Source organism: Macaca mulatta, chromosome 12 (assembly GCF_049350105.2).
Source record: "Macaca mulatta isolate MMU2019108-1 chromosome 12, T2T-MMU8v2.0, whole genome shotgun sequence".
NCBI classification, from domain to species: Eukaryota; Metazoa; Chordata; class Mammalia; order Primates; family Cercopithecidae; genus Macaca; species Macaca mulatta.
The window spans coordinates 26,886,280-26,906,359 of NC_133417.1; the positions used below are offsets into that span (position 1 = coordinate 26,886,280).

At 37.9% G+C, this 20,080-nt stretch overlaps 1 protein-coding gene across 22 annotated transcripts in view; it reads right to left on the reverse strand.

Moving 5' to 3' along the window:
* The window catches only part of ZRANB3 (zinc finger RANBP2-type containing 3), a 321,989-nt gene that overhangs the window by 75,985 nt on the left and 225,924 nt on the right, over positions 1 to 20,080 (reverse strand). For all 22 annotated transcript variants that reach the window (XM_077956903.1, XM_077956894.1, XM_077956902.1 and 19 more), the window contains 4 exons: positions 10,207 to 10,326; positions 7,159 to 7,278; positions 4,439 to 4,618; positions 1,480 to 1,632 (listed from right to left, as the gene is read on the reverse strand). In XM_077956903.1, the coding sequence (XP_077813029.1) occupies positions 1,480 to 1,632; positions 4,439 to 4,618; positions 7,159 to 7,278; positions 10,207 to 10,326 (573 nt within the window). The remainder of the gene's footprint in view (positions 1 to 1,479; positions 1,633 to 4,438; positions 4,619 to 7,158; positions 7,279 to 10,206; positions 10,327 to 20,080) is intronic.

Here is a 20,080-nt window from a genome sequence, read left to right on the forward strand (position 1 = left end):
TGTGAGCCACCACGCCTGGTCCATAGTCATATTTTTTCAAAGCAGGGAGGTAAATGTCTTCTTTATAGAAAAATGACAACTAATAAATATAGAAGCAATGATGGAATTAGAAAAAACATTTCAGGCCAGGCGTGGTGGCTCAAGCCTGTAATCCCAGCATTTTGGAAGGCCGAGGTGGGCGGATCACAAGGTCAGCAGTTCGAGACCAACATGGCCAACATAGTGAAACCCTGTCTCTACTAAAAATACAAAAAATTAGCCAGGCATGGTGGCAGGCATCTGTATATCAGTTACTTGGGAGACTGAGGCAGGAGAATCGCCTGAACCCGGGAGACAGAGGTTGCAGCGAGCTGAGATCACGCCATTGTACTTCAGCCAGGACGACAGTGCGAGACTCTGTCTCAAAAAAAAGAAAAAAAAAGAAAGACCATTTCAAAGGTGATTCATGCAAATATCATTAATGAATGCTAAAACCACTCAGTAACAAGTTTTGGGAATGGGGGGGGTCACATACTTTGAAATTGTTAGACCCCTAATTACTTACTAATAAATAGTAAAGAGGAAAATTATCTTTACAATTTGCCTTATTTTAGTGAGGTAGAGCTTCTTTTCATGTTTATTGGCTATTCAGGTATCCTCTGATGCTCATATTCTTTGCCTATTTTTCTTTTTTTTCTTCTTTCTTTTTTTTATTTTTGAGACAGAGACACAGTCTCACTCTGTTGCCCAGCCTGGAGTGTAGCAATACAATCTCAGCTCATGGGAACCTCTGCCTTCCTGGTTCAGGTGGTTCAAGCGATTTCTGTGCCTCAGCCTCTCAAGTAGCTGGGATTACAGGTGTGCACCAACACACCCAGCTAATTTTTGTATTTTTAGTAGAGACAGGGTTTCACCATGTTGACCAGGCTAGTCTCAAACTCCTGACCTCAGGTGATCTGCCTGCCTCAGCCACCCAAAATGCTGGGATTACAGGTGTCAGCCACCATGCCCAGCTCTTTGCCTATTTTTCTGTTGACTTGTTTATGCTTTACTAATTGAGTTGTATAAATTCTTCAAATACTTTGGACACTGTAATGCAAATATCTTTACTGAGTGTGTGACTTATATACAGGTCATTTTGTATAACAAAACCTTTGATTTCGATATACTCAAATATCTGAATCTTTTTCTTTATTATTTGCACGTTTTAAGGCACATTTAATATATGCTTCCTTATTCTCAGTGTCATAAAGATAGCCTCCTATATTTTCTTCTGAACTGTGAATTTTATTCAGTTTATCTGAGGAGCTGAACAGTAAGTATGAAAACTGTTGGAAAACAATGTTAATTTTTGGTTCTAAGGGGGTTCCAGCTTTATGTGAAGTCTCCTTTCAATACCATAAATAATTAAGAGTTGCTATTTAAAACCATACATACAAAGTTATGGTTTCAGGATACTAAAAAAAAAAAAATAAAAAAGAGTAAGGCATATAATCTTACGTGAGTGAACAAAGCTTCCTTCCTTAACTCTTCAGAACTGTCATTTGGAGTCCAAGCTTCAGCAAACTGCAGGAAATCCCATTTTTCCTTATCACCTTCCTCAGCCTGAATTTTTTCCTTCCTACCATTCAGTGTGCTCCCTGTAACTTGAGCCTACAAAAGGAAAAAGTAAATGAATTTTTCAGCAGTTCACCTCACAGCTGAAATTCACTAAGTAACTTGATTTTGCATTTAAATCATAAGCTACCCACTAAGAAAATCTCACTGTTCCAAAATAGCATGGGCTTTATTAGTATAATTATCTTTGTAAACCAAAAATAAAATTATAAGCCTCCCAACCAACTAAACGGATTCCTCCTCTTGGCAAAGAGCATTCTAAAGTAAACCTGAAACAGGCCAGGCGCAGTGGCTCACGCCTGTAATCCCAATACTTTGGGAGGCCGAGGGGGGCTGATCACCTGAGGTCAGGAATTTGAGACCAGCCCGCCCAACATGGAGAAATCCCATCTCTACTAAAAATAGAAAAATTAGCCGGGCATGGTGGCAGACACCTGTGATGCCAGCTCCTTGGGAGGGTAAGGCAGGAGAATCACTTGAACTCGGGAGGCGGAGGTTGCAGTAAGCTGAGATCCTGCTACTGCACTCCTGTGTGACAGAGTGAGACTCCATCTCAAAAAAGCTGACCAGCATTAACATTAAAATAGAGATCTTAAGACTGACAAAACAGATTCTTTGTAGCAATAAGACACCAACATGACAGATAGCAGGCCCTAAAACAAATGGAAACCTTTTACTCCCTAATATATTTCTTTTGTATGAAATGGCTCTGCAGAGCTCTCTCTTGTGGGGAAAATTTACATTCTGTAGAGAATCCCCGTTCCTTTCCAGGTCTTTATCCTGATCCCAGAGAGAATTAACTAAGGATTCTGGCACCTTTTAAAGTCTAATAAGAGGCCAGGAGTGGTGGCTCATGCCTGTAATCCCAGCACTTTGGGAGGCTGAGGTGGGTGGATCACAAGGTCAGGAGTTTGAGACCAGCCTGGTCAATATGGTGAAACCCCATCTCTACTAAAAATACAAAACTCAGCTGGGCATGGTGGTGGGCACCTGTAGTCCCAGCTGGTCAGGAGGCTGAGGCAGGAGAATTGTTTGAACCCGGGAAGCAGAGGTTGCAGTGAGCTGAGATCACGCTACTGTGCTCCAGCCTAGGCGACAGAGTAAGACTCCATCTCTCAAAAAAAAAAAAAAAAGTCTAATAAGAAATATTTACAATCTATTCTGTCTGAAGCCTGCTACCTGCATGCTTCATCTGCCTAAGAAGAACCTTGGTCTCCACAACTCCTTATCTTAACCCAGGTATTCCAAGTCTTCAGATAAACTCTTTCAATCAACTGCCAACCAGAAAATCTTTGAATCCACCTGTGATCTGGAACCAATGCCTCCCTCCACCCCACCTTGCATAAAACCAAGCTGTAGCCCAACCACCTATGGCACAAGTTCTCAGAATCTCCTGGGGCTGTGTCATGAGCCACTGTCACTCATATTTGGCTCAGAGTAAATCTCTTAAAATATTTTACAGTTTGACTCTTCATTGACATCTAGTATGTTTTCTTTTGCTTATAACAGAATATCTGAAATTGTGTAATATATAAAGAAAATGAACTTATTTCTTATGGAAGCTGAGAAGTTAAGGTTGAGGGGCCACATCTGGTGAAGGCTTCTTGCTGGTGGGTACCTGCAGAATTCTGAGACAGCACAGGCCATCTTATGGGGAACGGGGCTGAGTGGTGCTAGCTTAGGTCTCTCTTCCTCTTCCAATAAAGCCACCGGGCCCACTCTTATGATAACCCATTAATCCCTCAATCCATGAATGGATTAATCCATTCATGAGGGCAGAGCCCTCATGACCCAATCACCTTTTTTTCTTTTTTTTAGAAGAGGGTGGGAAAGAAGGCCAATCACCTCTTAATGGCCTACCTCTCAATACTGCCACAGTGGGGATTAAGTTTCAAAGTAAGTTTTAGAGGGAATGAACATTCAAACCATAGCAATAATTATCCAAAATTATAACCCATTACCCAGTCAATGGTTCCATGCTTAATGAGAAAAAGTCTAACTTGAGAAATTATACTATTCACTTTCTTCATAAAAACTTTTATTCTAATATTTATATGCTTTGAAACTTAACCAACATAAGATTGGCCATTTTGAATATCTACATTCAGTGCTTTAAAAACACTTAATTGAAAAACAGTGCTATGGGCTGAATGCTTGTATCCCCCCCAAATTCAGATGTTAAAATCCTAACTCCCAATGTTGGTGGTGTTCAGATGTGGGGCTTTTGGGAGGTGATTAGGTCATGAAGGTGGAGCCCTCATGAATGGGCTTAGTCCCCTATAAAAGAGACCCCAAAGAGCTTTCTTGACCTCTTTCCACAATGGGAAAGCAGTAGTCAGCAATTTGGAAGAGGGCCCTCACCAGAACTCAACCACACTGGCATCCTAATCTCAGACTTCTAGCCTCCAGAAGTGTGAGAAATAAATTTCTATTATTTATAAACTACCCAATCTATGGTACTTTGTTATGGCTGCCCAAACAAACTAACCCAGAAATCATCTAATCCTTTTTTTTTTTTTTGAGACACAGTCTTGCCCAGGCTGGAGTGCAATGGTGCGACATTATGTTTCCTTGCTAGCCAACCCCATCATTGTCCCTCTAATGTAGTAGAAGGGCTTAGAAGATAACAGGAATATGTGGAAATTCATGCCTCTCTTATTACAGAGGAGAGCAGGCAAGGTACTACTATTGAAGCCTTTTCTTAACTTGGTCTCTATTATTATCATCATCTTGATGTACTTAAGTATCCTTTGCCTGAAAACACTAAAACTCAGCCTCTTAACTCAGTTGGCTATGGTTAATAATAAGTAAGCTGCTAACTTGATTTAAATTCAAGCTTTACCTTGCGATTCAACATTCCCCACATAAGGGTGTCTAGAGTTCCATTTGCAATAAGGTAGTGAATATTCACAGAACTGCACTGGCCAATTCTGTGAGCTCGGTCTTCTGCTTGTTTTATATGTCCAGGGTCCCAATACAACTCAGCAAATACAACATGACTTGCCGCAGTAAATGTTAATCCCTAAGTGAAATAAAGCAAATAAATTGAGATGCAAATAAATTGAGAATGTAACATACAGCCATATATAATAAAGTCTTTCTGAACATGTTAAATGGAGAACACTGAAGGACTTGAAAACAAATTAGTTGTTTATTTTAGGCCAAATTAAGATTTAATTCATGAAAGGCAAATGAAGAATGTTTAATGCAACATAGCATAGCTAGGTGAACTACAAAAAACACATTTGAAAGGTATTTCAAAATTTCAAAAGTCAGCTTGATGGAAGTATATAAACTAAATCACTTTATTCTCTGATGATGAATGGATTCACATTACCACTGGAAAATCTAATAAAATACTTTATAAATGAGAATACAATTTCCAACATATGGTATCTATAGCAACTAGGCAGACAGCATTTACATCCTCTTCATTTAATTCACACTGTCATGTTATAAAGCAAGAAAAAAATGTCTCTGGTTATACCATTTTCTTCCTGTGATATTTCTCATGTTATATTCCAAAGAGCTGAAATTTACTGCCTATGTCTCAATATATACAATGCAATTGCATTTTCTGTACAACTGCATTTTCATGAATTTCAAATAGTGTGACATAAAAACATTAAGTCTTGCTTTATAATCAATATATGAAATAATGCAAAACCCTCAAACTAAAAAATGTGTCAAACTAAACAATGTGTCAAAAAATGCATGACTTTAATGTTGGTAGGCTGAATGAAATGTGAACCATGCTTATGCTATAGCCATATAGCAGTAAAATGACATTAGGTGGTAAACAGAAATATGTGCCATTTTTTCAGAGTATTATTTAATCAATGCTGTTTGTTGTTCACACGCACCAAACTCCTGTGAGTGACTTTTGTGACTGCTATTATTTTGATATGTTATTTTCACTTAAAATATTTTCATGTCACATAACAAAATCATGCTAGCATTAATTAAATGGTGGTACTAGTTCTCAAGCTGAAAAACTTACTGAAAATCAGTCTCTGAAAAAGAAGTTAGAGGTAATAAAAATACAGAGACACATATTAAACTATGCTGCTATTTAGGACTGAAAATGCCACAGAATATTAGAAATAATGCAGAAACAATAAAAAGTAGTTTTTAAAGAGAGACATCTTTAATTTTATAAAAAGCATCGTTTGACTATACAAGCATAAAGGGAAAATATGCTGGCAAGATCAATACCACTCTAAGCAGCTGCTAAACTATAATGTAAGATTCACAGTACCAAGAACAAAGACCTTTCTACTTTCCTTTATTCCTATGGAGATATCAGTCCTAAAGTATATGAGTCTTGATTTATATAAGGTCTTCAGAAACAGCTTTGAATAAAATGTAAGTGCCCCATACATTATTAATTTCAAAAGGTCCTAGACTCTCCTGTCTGGCTTTCTCCTACTTAGCACCTCCCTAGCTCTAAGTACTTCATTTCTAATTCTAAGCCCTTTTTGATGATATTCTCTATGGTTGGAATAGTCTAACAGATAAATAACTCCGATTATTGGAAGGTTAACTGAACGTGAGGGAAGCATTGAGACAACCGTCCTTTTGGTTAGAACTCCCAGTGAATTGTGGAACTGCTTCATCCTCATAAAAGTTTCTCTCTGTATACAATTTTATATATTTTAATTAGCTGGGTAAAAGCAGATCTTTGGCATGTATCAGCTTGGTTGAACAGCAGTATGCTCAATTACTTTTCCCTATGTTAAATATCCTAGCTTAGACATTTACAACAAAATATTTTAGAATGTTAGCAGAAAAACAGTCCAGAAGATCCCCTCTTATCTACTGTGGCAGAGACTGCCATTACTTTCCCTAATATCTATCCTTCTCTTATTCCTTTGTAACATAACACCCAATTTTTAGCGGAGCTACATGGAAAAAAGGATACTCTTCCCAGCTTCCCTTGAAATTAGGTGTGGTTGTGGGACTAACTACAAGACAGTGAGATGCAGTGTGCTTTTCTTCAGGCAGCTGCTTGAACTGCAGATATGATGAAGCTCTAGCAGCCCTTTTAGATAAGAGATACTTGCTAAGAGTGGTAAAGCAGAAAGCGAGAAGGGGTGTAGGTCCTAAGGACTTTGTGCAAACATCATGCTAGGCCTGGACTGTCTACATAAGAGAATTAAACTTTGTGTATTTAAGTCAGTCTTAATCTGAATTTCTGTTTACTTGCCTTCAAACCTAATCAAGTAAGTGAGGGGTTGGATATGAGACAGGTATGAGAAAAGCCTATACAAATTCAAAGGAAGGAAAAAAGGTCACGCAAAAAGATTACAATCAAATTAACTATACACTTCTTACTCTTCTTTGAAACTATATTCTTTCAAAGACATACTTTCCCTGAAAATTTAGGAGATCTGTGTCAAAGACGTCAAGGCCTCTTTCTATTATACTTTCTGGAACTCTCTGAAGAAGAATTAATATTTATTATACAAGGCATCAAGATAGAAAATTATAAGTTTATAAACCAAAGTTATAGTGAATGGCCTTTTTTCTTATTTCAATGACATTTCATTGAAAATTTCTTACCTGGCCAGCAGCTTGAATGCTTAGGATAGCCACACGAGTGTCAGGATCCTTTTGAAACTGATTAACCAGATGTATTCTTTCTGAAGATGAAACACCTCCATCTATCCTAATGTAACGAGTCTAGCATCAACAAGGGAAACGGCAAAATTAGGACAAACCCCTATGTACCCATCTCATTTTATATATTTTACAGCTTATTTTTACGGTCACATAACAAAATGGAACTTGGTTAAGATGACAGATTGCTAAATGTTATACAAGAAGAATCTTACCAAGTTTTTTAATAGCTTCTTATAACAATTTCTTATTTTTTTAATCTTTTAAGCTACTTGAGGGTAGAGTCTATGTCTAATTCATCTTTATCCCATCAATGCCAAGGGCAATGCCTTGTATATAGCTGAAGCTCCACATATCTTTTATGAATTAAGCTAATGCTGTCTTCAGTAAAATTCTACGTAAATTGACATGCAACTTTAAACCATGGATCAGACTAACTCTAAAGTTTTAAGATCACTAATTCTAAAGTGAAAATAAAGCCAGACGTGAGAAAAGAGAAAGATGATTCTGCCCACAAATTATGGATTCATGAAGAGTAGTACATTTATTTCTGAAATATCTCAAATATTAACTGGGAAAATAGAGCTTTATTTATTTTTTTATTTTTTTGAGACGGAGTCTTGCTCTGTCGCCCAGGCTGGAGTATAGTGGCGCGATCTCTGCTCAATGCAAGCTCCACCTCCCGGGTTCACACCATTCTCCTGCCTCAGCCTCCCGAGCCGCTGGGATTACAGGCGCCTGCCACCATGCGTGTCTAATTTTTTGTATTTTTAGTAGAGACGGGGTTTCACAGTGTTAGCCAGGATGGTCTCCATCTCCTGACCTCGTGATCCGCCCGCCTCGTTGTGCCCAGCCAGAAAACAGAGCTTTTAATCTATCGTTTGAATTCTGGTTTTACACATTATTAAACTTAAGAGAAATATGTGATACGGTCATCTCCAGTGAGGTGGGGCACTGATGCAATCACACACATTTTTAAAAAGCAGGGAAACAGGCCGGGCGCGGTGGCTCACGCCTGTAATCCCAGCATTTTGGGAGGCCGAGGCGGGCGGATCACAAGGTCAGGAGATCGAGACCACGGTGAAACCCCGTCTCTACTAAAAATACAAGAAAAAAAAAAAATTAGCCCGGCGCGGTGGCGGGCGCCTGTAGTCCCAGCTACTCATGAGGCTGAGGCAGGAGAATGGCGTAAACCCGGGAGGCGGAGCTTGCAGTGAGCCGAGATCGCGCCACTGCACTCCAGCCTGGGCGACAGAGCGAGACTCCGTCTCAAAAAAAAAAAAAAAAAAAAAAAAAAAAAATGTAGGGAAACATTAAGTGTTAAACTGAACATTGCTGTCTTTAAGAATGATTTGAGTTGAGAAAAGGGGGTTATCACTATGCGTTAGAATAGCTAAAAAGAAGTCATTATCCAACTTCTAAAAATAGTCCTAAATTTCAAAAAACCTTATTCATATATGTACTGCTATAGAAAATATAGCCTTGAATAGTTGGAACATATGAATATTCACTTTTATAAGGGAATATCCAAGTTAATTATTAAAAAGAATGTCCCGTATTAATGTTCTGTCCTCAAAGAGCAAGTATACGTTGACCAATGAACCATTTAATAGCCATTAAGGAAGATTATAAAATCCTCTGAGGGTCTTTCTAAAGAAAATACATTGTCAGGGTAGGGAGAGTTGGGGAAAAATTCCCCTCCAACCCCATAAATATCTTTTTTTTCTTTTTGAGAAGAAGTTTTGCTCTTATTGCCAAGGCTGGAGTGCAGTGGCGGGATTTCAGCTCACTGCAACCTCTGCCTCCTCCTAGGTTCAAGCGATTCTCCTGCCTCAGTCTCCCGAGTAGCTGCGATTACAGGCATGTGCCACCACGCCCGGCTAATTCTGTATTTTTAGTAGAGACGGGGTTTCTCCATGTTGGTCAGGCTGGTCTGGAACTCCCGACCTCAGGTGATCCGTTCCCCTCGGCCTCCCAAAGTGCTGGGATTACAGGTGTGAGCCACCGCACCTGGCCTATATCTACATTTTTAACTCTTAGTAAAGCTAAATGGGATTCTAAACATATCAGTAAAATGGATGTAAGAAAAAAAGACTACCATACTTCGAATCGATCCCAGTAGTTTTAAGGTATAATGGAATCAGAATAAGAAAAATATTAGGAATTTAATTTCTTGCCCAATCATTTAAAAAATATTAAGGTTAATTAACTCTTAGAGGGTGTTTATCAGAAACTATATAATCAGTGACAAAGTACCTTTTAATGTACAGCACTTTATTATAACTCTTCCTATGGAGGAAATACTAGAAGTATTTCTTTGGTAATATTAATGAACATATTAACTGATGTTTAAACAATGTATGCTAAGTTTTTATCTTTGATAGAAACAAAGGAAGATGTTGCCACTCACTGGTGGACTACTGGAAATCAAGGTAGACCTAAGAAGATGCAGTAAAGCCACATGGCTTGATGGAGCTAACCTGATAAATTACTTAGGCCATATGTTTCAAATACATCTACACTAAATTTTAGTAATCATTTTCCATACACTGCCTGGAAGTTTAAATGGTATGACTGCAGTTGGGTACTAACATTGGCCAAATTCATTCTTTCTTTCCTCTCTATGTCACCCACATTCAAAGGCCACCATGCAGGCAAATAGAAAGTCTAACGTTTAACCACCTACACCACTCTAAAATGGTATATCCAGGAACAAAAATGAAATTCACATTATAGCCTATCATGGCAGCATATTTTTAATCAATCTAGATAATTTGGTCACTGGAAAATTATGAGATCAGTTAAGAAAAGAGAAAATTTAATAGTATATCACATATAATACTAATATAATTTTCAAGAAAAATGTGTAATAATTTATATACCATCATCTAAAGAAGAAAAAAAACTCCTCAATTATGAGACTACAACTGAAGTTTAGTATAGTAAAAATATGCATTCTAAAAAGTATTTAATTAAAAAATAGCAACATACCTTATTTTCGATGACTGCTTCTGTGCAAGCTTGGAGCATGCTTAAATGGTGAGCAAAAACCAGAAATTTAAGTGAATCATTCTGAAGCATCATCTTAATATAATCCTTTACAGCACCTGCCTAAATATTAAAAGGTAAACCTTATTAGTGTCATAAAAGTGATTATTTAAAATTTGTCACTTTTAATAAAGCGGCTTGAAAATCAGTAAATATGAACTTTTAGCTGCACTGTTCTCTAGGTAGCCTAAGGAAGTAGAAGCCCACATATAAGGAAAATGTTGAAGAAGAGGGACAAGAAAGGAAAAACCTGAGCAGTTAAACGAGAAGAAGACAAGAATTAGAAGAATTAAAAAACAACACAACAATGGGTTTCAACGGAAAGGAGGTAGTCAAGTAGGCTATGATCAAGAAGGAGTTGGCAGTTTTGTTTAGAAGGTGATTTTCAAAAAAGTTTACATATAAGACTAAGTAGGACAGAGTTAAGGAGAAAATAGAGAGCAAAAAAATCAGATGAAGAGCACTTTTTTTTTTTTTTTTAAAGGGAAGACTGAAAAGAGTAAGGTTTAAGGAAAGTTGTTTTGTTTTTGTTTTTGTTTTTTACTTAAGAAACTTAGGTGGACTTACAAATAGGCAGTTCAAGGAGCACACAGATTAAGATAAATGGAAATGAGGTCATTTAGCGTATCTCTGGGATGGAGAAGGTTCCAGAAGAGGCTGGAGTGATGGGATGAAGACAACAGTAGTGAGGTCTGAGAGAACAGGGGGACATATAGAACAATTGTGAGGTAGAAGGAAGAAAATTTAAAAAGTTCAGATTAATAGGTAACTTGAGGCCAAGTTACTTAGTAAGAGTGAAAAATCAATTTGGTATGAAATAAATAGGAATTAAAGAGGATCGCATGAATTAAGTTTAAAATATGAATATATGTATCTTTTAACTTTAAAAAATCTGGTTATTTACAACTTTTGGAAAAAGATACCAGGCTGACCACATTTAACTTCTGCTCCATCTCAATGCTATGTTTAAAAGATATCTAAGTGTAGAGGGACAAAGAGAACTGGAGAAAAGTCAATAGCAACAAAACTTTGGAAGCTAAGAAGTACATAATGACTGACAACTGATTAACCAATCTCACAGATCCTAAATTGGCTATGGAAACTGGAGAAGCACTTGAATTATGCTGCAGTCATCTAAAAAGGTTCAGAAAATGACACCTCTGGAATGGGGACAGGTGTGGCTAGAAGGACCTGCTGAAATAATGTTTAAGTAGTTGATTATGTACAATACTGCTATTTACCTTCTCTCTACCTATGCCATACAATAAGTAACTACTATAACCATTCTGGTAGAAAACTACAGACTTATTCTCTGGAGTGGATAAAGTAGAGGGTATTTGGATGGAGGAATCCTATATTGATGATAAGTATATCCTACAAAATTCATGGGGATTACATGAAAGTTACAAAATAAATGCTGAGATCTGCCCCTCTCTCCCAGCCTTCTTACCCCTATACTTCCCCAAACAGAAACAGGCTTATGTCCTTCAGGCAAGAGAGTAGAATCATATCAAGTGATTCTTTTCTAAGGAATCTGACCAGCCAAGAGAAAAAACTAAAGATACTGCTATCAGGGGTTTCCCAAGGAGACATCCCATTCAGAACACCCTTTATTGAAGGCCATAGTCTATAAATCATATACATGTGCAGAGCTTCTAGTCAGTGGTTAGTGTCTTTCTTGTAAATATAAGCAACCAAAGATCAATAGATATTTGTAGAAAGCAACATGTATGAACAGATCAAATATACAGAGCTAAGAAAACTGGAAGAGATTGCATTTATAAAACAAGACCATTTTCCAGAAAAAAAAAAAGAGAGAGAGATATAAAGAGGAGAAAAAAGTACTCTCAGAAATGAAAAATATAATAGCAGAAATGGATAATTCATTGGTTACTAAGCTAAGGAAATCTCCCAGAAAGTGGACAGAAAATATGTAGGCCAGGCATGGTGGCTCACGCCTGTAATCCCAGCACTTTGGGAGGCCGAGGCGGGCGGATCACTCGAGGTCAGGAGTTCAAGACCAGCCTGGCCAACATGGTGAAACCCCATCTCTACCAAAAATACAAAAATTAGCCAGGCGTGTTGGCACGCGCCTGTAATCCCAGCTACTCGGGAGGCCAAGGCAGGAGAATCGCTTGAACCTGGGAGGTGGAGGTTGCAGTGAGCTGAGATTACGTCACTGCTCTCCAGCCTGGGCAACAGAATGAGACTCTGTCTCAAAAAAAAAAAAAAAAAAAAAAAAAAGAAATATAAAATATAAAATAATTAGGGGATCAGGTCATGAGGGCAATGTATGAAAATATAGGCATAATAAAATTCTCAGAAAACAAACAGAGAAAAAAACCCAACAAAAATAATCAAAGAAATAAAGTTCTACATAACTGAAGGGCATGAGTTTCCAAAATGAAAAATGGAAAAGACCCACTTCGTGTCTTTCACAATGAATGAAAACAGACCCAGAACGAGGCTCATTATCAAGAAATTTTAGAACACTGGGACACAGAAATGATTCTATAAGCTTCCAGAAAGGGAAGAAAAGATTTCATAGAATCAAAATAGAGTAACAATTCTGAATTGTATTGGATTTCTCAATACCAATACCAGAAATGAGAGAAAATGATTTCCCTAAATTTTATATCCAGCTAATTAAAAATCAGATAGAATAATAATATTTTCAAATACGCAAGGAATGCAAATAATTTGCTTCCAATATACCATTTCTTGGGAGGCTACTGGAGAAAATCCTCCAACAAAACAAGGAAGTAAACAAAGAAAGAAAATAATATAAAGGAAAGAGGTGAAAATCTCTAGGATGAGAGCTCTGCAGCAGGCCTAAAGAGTAACAGTTCAGACTGGAGCTAATCAGAAGGAACCAGGGGAAATTTCTTTAAGAAGATGAGATTAATACAATGCTTAATGTTTAAAGATAATGGGAGGAGGTTAAATAACTAGGGGAAACTTTGAGGATGAATTAGTGACAACTACACAGAAAACTAATAAAAGAAGAAAATAAAAACGTTTATAATTATTAATGCCAAAGAAAATAAAATGAATTGTGGAAGAAAACATATCCATAGCATATATTTCACCTGTAAATGTTGTAAATATGGTTCTAATAATAAACATGGTGCATACTGATCAAGCCAAAATTGGTAATAAGTTGCTATAAAATCAGTAAAACTATGACTATCACTTTCATGGACGGATGGAAATAACAGAAAGGGCTAAAATTTTATCTTCCGTATTAAGAAGGCAACTGATGACAGCTAAAATTACAAAGCAAATAGTAATACAAACCAAGCAGCAATATAAGTATGGTGTTGAGGGATTTGAAGTAAATACTAAAAAAAAAAAAAAATCAGCTGAAAGAAAAGAAGGTTGTTGCCTTTGGGAAATAAGGTTAGAGGACTGTAATTTTTTGGATCTCTGGTCATTAAACTATGATACTATGTAGGTTTGGTAATAAAAAATTATAAAGAAGGCATTTCGAAACTGAAAAATACCTACTTAAAATTCATATATATGACTATAAAGTCACATGACAGATTCTGCAAATGACATTTTGCATGTCTAAGTTTTCTAAACCACAGAAATTCATCATACAATGAGAGAAGGGGCTGTTAAGAACTTTAGCCTTGGATTTCAGTGCCTTGGAAAGTGGAAATGAAGTACTGTCAAAACAAGGAGCTATAAATTCCGGATATGTTGTCATGGCAACTGAACCATTTTAATAAAGTGCATGTTTGCCTAAAGAGCTATATTTACTGTGATAAGCCTTTCAAAATGTACATGTCAAGATGGAGTACTTTTAAGGTACATTCATTACTATCCAGTCCAGATTTACAAACTATATAATTGCTAAACCTCTAGTCTCAGATGGATTCCCCCTCCTCTTCCCAAGTGAGCAATTTTTGTTAGAGTCTCCTCCACTGATATCACCTGCTTCCATCACGACCAGAGATGCTGATGCCAAAGTTCAAGCCCCCTTTTCCCACTCCTTTCCACTAGTGCTTCAAAAAGGTTTATGGTTCCTAACATTATTATAAAGCTCAATTACATAACTGGCTAAATAGGCTCTTAGGACTAACAAAGCAACTTAACCATCATTTGTGATACTGCTTTTTAGGAGAAAATGTGTTTAGTATAGCAAAACATCAAAAGTTACAAATGAACTTTTGGGATTCTCTTAGGTTCTTAAGCTGGGGATTACACAGATTTTCATTTTAAAATGTACTATGCATGCATTTTAACTATTTTGATTTTATCCTAATAAAAACTATCACTGCATTGTCAGATTTGAAATTATCTGAACAGGGATTTGCTTCCAAACGATCTTAAGCACATAGTATGTGGAATGGCAGGTTCTCATAATAATTAACGTCTTGGTTATGCCGGTTCAGGTTTCACAGAAGTTGCAGAAAATGCATGTGTTCAAAACTCTATTTTATTTTACTAGAATTGATCTGTTAGTAATGAGCCTGTTAGTCGAAGGTCTAATTTAAGTAATTAACTATACATTATATCTTATTTTAAAAAATGCAGGCCAGGTGCGGTTGCTCACGCCTGTAATCCCAGCACTTTGGGAGGCCGAGGTGGGAGGATCACCTGAGGTCTGGAGTTAGGGACCAGCCTGACCAACATGGAGAAACCCTGTCTCTACTGAAAATATAAAATTAGCCAGGCGTGATGGCGCATGCCTGTGGTCCAGCTACTCAGGAGGCTGAGGTGGGAGAACCGTTTGAGCCCGGGAGGTAGAGGTTGCGGTGACCTGAGACTGCACCATTGCACTCCAGCCTGAGTAACAAGAGCAAATCTCCATCTCAAAATAAATAAATAAATAAAATAAAATACAACAATAAAGAGAATATTCATTTTTTTTTCAGTGAAGAGGTACACATTTTACTTTCTGAGGTAAAAGTAGTTAAAGAAAAATCTATATTGCACTGAAGAACTGATAAAAGTTATTTGATTTCAAATTGTTGGCTTTTAATCAAATAAAAAGAAAGAAAAAAAAGAAAGACAAAAACATCAAAACTGAACTATGACAAAGACTCTCCTTTGATCTAACTTTAGTTAGGCTCTCCTGAGCCCTCTGTGCAACTAAGCCTTCACCTTGGTCTTCTGTGTCCATCCTATCCTTGCCAGGCCTGCATAGCCCAGTCTTATAAGAACCCTACTAAGTCATTTCAGTGAAAATCCCCCCACTCTTGATATTGGATGTAGTTCCTCATTCCGCACCTTTGGATGTATAAAGCCTTGGCCTGTCTTTAGCAAGAATCTCCTTCAGGTCTCCTCTTAGTAATTTTCCATTCATCAACTCTCTCAACCTACTTGCTGGCTATAAACCTCTACTTGTCCTTGCATTTGGAATTGAGCTCAACCTCTCTCGCCTATTGCAAAACAGTTGACCTCTATACTGCAATAGTCTTGAGTAGTCTTCCCTACTGTTTTTAACAAGTCAGAATAATCTTTTCTTTAACAGCTATAACTTACAGCTAAGAGAGTGTGAGCACAAAGAAAGCTTCCCTTTAAGTCCTGAAGTCCTCAGAACCCAGTCAAATGACAGTTTTGTTCAGATATCGCATGACCTTTTAAACTCTTTTTTTTTTAAAGCTCTTTTAATGTCTTCTTAGTCACAGGTGAATTGTGATTGGTCTAAGCAAACCTAGCATTTTCATTTCCCCTACAAATGATTCTGACTAACATGACACCTAAGGAGTCTGCTGAGGGTTTCAAAAAAACATCCTCCCTGACAAAGGCACTCTTAGGAACACTTTTCCTTGCTTTAGACATTATGGGCTGCACTTCATATCTGATATCCTGGAACGCAGCAGTCATCTTGGGGCTATAATAGGAGCTGTTGAGGGCAAGCAGCGAACTGGGTCAGACAACAAAAGACAGAAGAACCTAGGTTCTCTCTCTTTTTTAAAAAATAGCTTCATTGTGATATAATTCCCATGCCATAAAATTCACTCTTTTAAGTGTACAATTCAATGGCTTTTAGTACATTTGCAGAATTGTGTATCATCACAACAATCACAACCTAACAATGTTAGGACCTTTTCATTACCCTAAAAAGAATTCCTTTACCTCTCAGCTGTCATACCCCAGCTCCCCATCATTTCAACTCTAGGTGAACACTAATTAACTTTCTGTCTCTATGGATTTGACTCTGTTGGACATTCCATATAAATGGAATCATATATGTGTTTTCTGAGACAGCTTCTTTAACTTAGTGTAATGGTTTCCAATCCATGCTGTAGCATACATCAGCACTTCATTTATTTTTTAATGTCAAATAATATTCCACTGTACGAATATATATGCATTTTATTTATCCATTCATCAGTTGATATACTCTCTTATTTTTATTCATTTATCTACCTCATCTTATACTGTTCCTTAATAACTTATTTCTTTTGTGATAGTTGATTTACTTTCTATCCTTTAAAATTATCTTAAATAAGCAGAGGCAAGTACCAAAGTAAAAGAGAATATGCATTGTTTATTTACTCCTTGCCTAGCTTCTGCAGCTCACCACAAAACAAAGGCTAGACATTGTCTTCCAGTATCCCTTCCCCCTTTGCCGATAGTTTTTTTTTTTTTTTTTTTTTTTTGAGACGGAGTCTCACGCCGTTGCCCAGGCTGGAGTGCAGTGGCGCGATCTCGGCTCACTGCAAGCTCCGCCTCCCGGGTTCCCGCCATTCTCCTGCCTCAGCCTCCTGAGTAGCTGGGACTACAGGCGCCCGCCACCGCGCCCGGCTAATTTTTTGTATTTTTAGTAGAGACGGGGTTTCACTGTGGTCTCGATCTCCTGACCTTGTGATCCGCCCGCCTCGGCCTCCCAAAGTGCTGGGATTACAGGCTTGAGCCACCGCGCCCGGCCTCTTTGCCGATAGTTTTTAATTTAGAAACTTTTTCATCAGCCTGAAAAAACATTTTCAAATCTGTTAGTAAACATTTTGAAATCTGGTAGGAGACAGCCTTCAGGAGAAGACTAGCAGTTTCCATACCATAATGTCAGGGCTTTGAACATTTTTACAGAGCCTCATGCCCAAATTTTCCCAAAGAAACAATAATTTCACTTCAAAAGATGGTTCCAGTGAACTATCAAAAGTATTATTTTCTTATCTCAAAGAATGTTTTACTTCCTTATAAATATATCTGCAAATACAAATCTAATGCCTCTAATACATTGAATCTTTTGACACTGACGGAGTTCCACAAGCAGCACACTGAAGGGTAGATGGGATACAATCCCCTGTGAAAAAGGTAATTCCAATTTAATATCTTAACCAACACAATTTTACAAAAAAACCCTGGGATCCTAAATCTTTCCGTAAGGTTTTCAGAACAAGTTATAATAAAGCAATCATTATCCATCAATCAATCAATCAATCAATCAACTTGGCAAGGATACATGAGACAGCATTCCTAAGAATGACATAATTCCATTTACCCAAAATTCACCCAAATTTTGACAAAGTAAAGTCAATACTATTATGAACTTTAAGAAAGTTATTTTCGTGGAAGTTTGATCATAAAAGTCATTGATCAAAACAGCTAATCTAGGCCTGACACAGCGACACATGGCTATAATCCCAGCACTTTGGGAGGCTGGGGCAGGAGGACTGCTCAAGCCCAGGAGTTTGAGACCAGCCTGGGCAACATAGTGGGAGCCTGTATCTACAAAAAATTTAAAAATTAGCCGGGTGTGGTGGCATGTGCCTGTCTGTACTCCCAGCTACTTGGGAGGCTGGGGCAGAAGGACTGCTTGAGCCTGGGAGGTTGAGGCTGCAGTGAGCTGTGATTGTGCCACTGCACTTCAGCCTGGGTGACAGAGTGAGGCCCTGTCTCAAACAAACAAAACAGCTAATCTAATTCTTTTAAAACTGAATTCAATTATTAAAAACATTCTTGATTTATTTCTAAACTCCATCCACTAATAATGGCAATAAGTACAGAATAAACCTTATTTGGTGAGGTTTATTTATTTATTTGTTCATGAATAAACCTTATTTGGGTGTTAAAAATCAAAACACACAGAATGTACAGACTTTAAAGTCTGCATCTTTTCCATGCCTATTCAGGGATGTTGAAAAATCACTAATAGGGAGCCACGCATGATGGCTCATGCCTGTAGTCCCAGCTAGTCATTAGGCTGTGGTGGGAGGACAGCTTGAGCCTGGAAGTTAGAGGATGCAGTGAGCCACGATCACACCACTGCACTGCAGCCTGGACAACAGAGCAAGACTCTGACCCTTAAAAAAATCACTAATAGAAAAATAGGTAACACATTAATCCAGGGTCATTAACAAATATTATGTCTATTTAGCTATCCTTGTAGAATGATGGCTAAGCACATGGACTCTGGAGCCAGACAGTCTGGGTTTGAATACTAGCTCCATCATTTACAATGTGAGAGACATTGAGAGTCACTTAATCTCTGTGGTTTAATTTTCTCATCTATAAAAGAAGATAAAAGTACCTATACTGCATAGGGTTGTGGTGAAAATTAAATAAGTTAGTCCATGAAATATGTTTGGATTAGTGCTTGGCACATAGTGGACATTACAAAGTATTAGCTCCTATTATTAGCGTATTTCTCCAGTAAACTGCAAAAACTATTTCAACATCATAACCTATGACTCCCAGCTCTCAAACCACCCCTTGCCCAAAGAAAATAGAATCACATCTGAGAATTCTGTTACCTTTCCTTACTTTACTCATCCTCACTTCCTTTCCTTTTGTAACAAGAGAGGTTATTTCTTCTTCTTCTTTTTTTTTTTTTTTCTTGAGACAGAGTTTTGCTCTTGTTGCCTAGGCTGGAGTGCAATGGTGCAATCTCAGCTCACTGCAGCCTCTGCCTCCCGGGTTCAAGCAATTATCCTGCCTCAGCCTCCTGAGCAGCTGGGATTATAGGCATGCACCACCACACCTGGCTAATTTTGTATTTTTAGTAGAGACGGGGTTTCTCCATGTTGGTCAGGCTGGTCTGCTTGAACTCCTGGCCTCAGGTGATCTGCCCGCCTTGGCCTCCCAAAGTGCTGGGATTACAGGCGTGAGCCACCGTGCCTGGCAGAGAGGTTATTTCTTCTTTTTCTATGGTAAACTCCTCTATTTGTGATTCCAACCTATCCATTCTTGCCACCTCAAAAACCTTAGAACACTCCTTCTCAAGTGGATTTATTTCCTTATCTTTAATAAAGCCTTCCTCCATGCCACATCTCCATATGGTTAATATACTCTTTTATCCTCTAAAATGGTAACATTATTTTGTTTGCACTGTATTGATTATTGCTGACTATTTCCTGCTAATGAAGAGGAGGCAGAGTGTCCCCAATTCAGAGCCAGAGATCCCAAACTACAGAAACGGCACAAGAAGAAGCGCTCTTCAGTCTCATATCTTCCCAGACCCTGTGCGGCAGGGAATATTGCAGTGGCCTCATTATACCTCACTGCATATTATAAATAGGATTCCACCTGTGCTAAGCTGCTGAGGCAATTAAAGAGGAAACACACTTTGTGCATAATGGAAACGTGTTTAAAGTAATTTGCCTTCTGGAAAGTTGTTAAGGCACGAAGGAATGCTGCCATCCCTCTAGTGACAAGAAATTTTAAATTATGGGTTGGCTTTAATCCTTTTCATAGAAAAATAACTGGCATTTCTCCCAAAATGGTTTCTTCTAAAAATGAGGCATTGTTGTGGTACCTGTTGTAATGTACTTGAATTGAGAGATGGCCAGACCATACGTAACACAGGTATCTGGTTTTTTTTCTAGGAAAGTATTATGCTGATCACAAATCTGAAGAATGT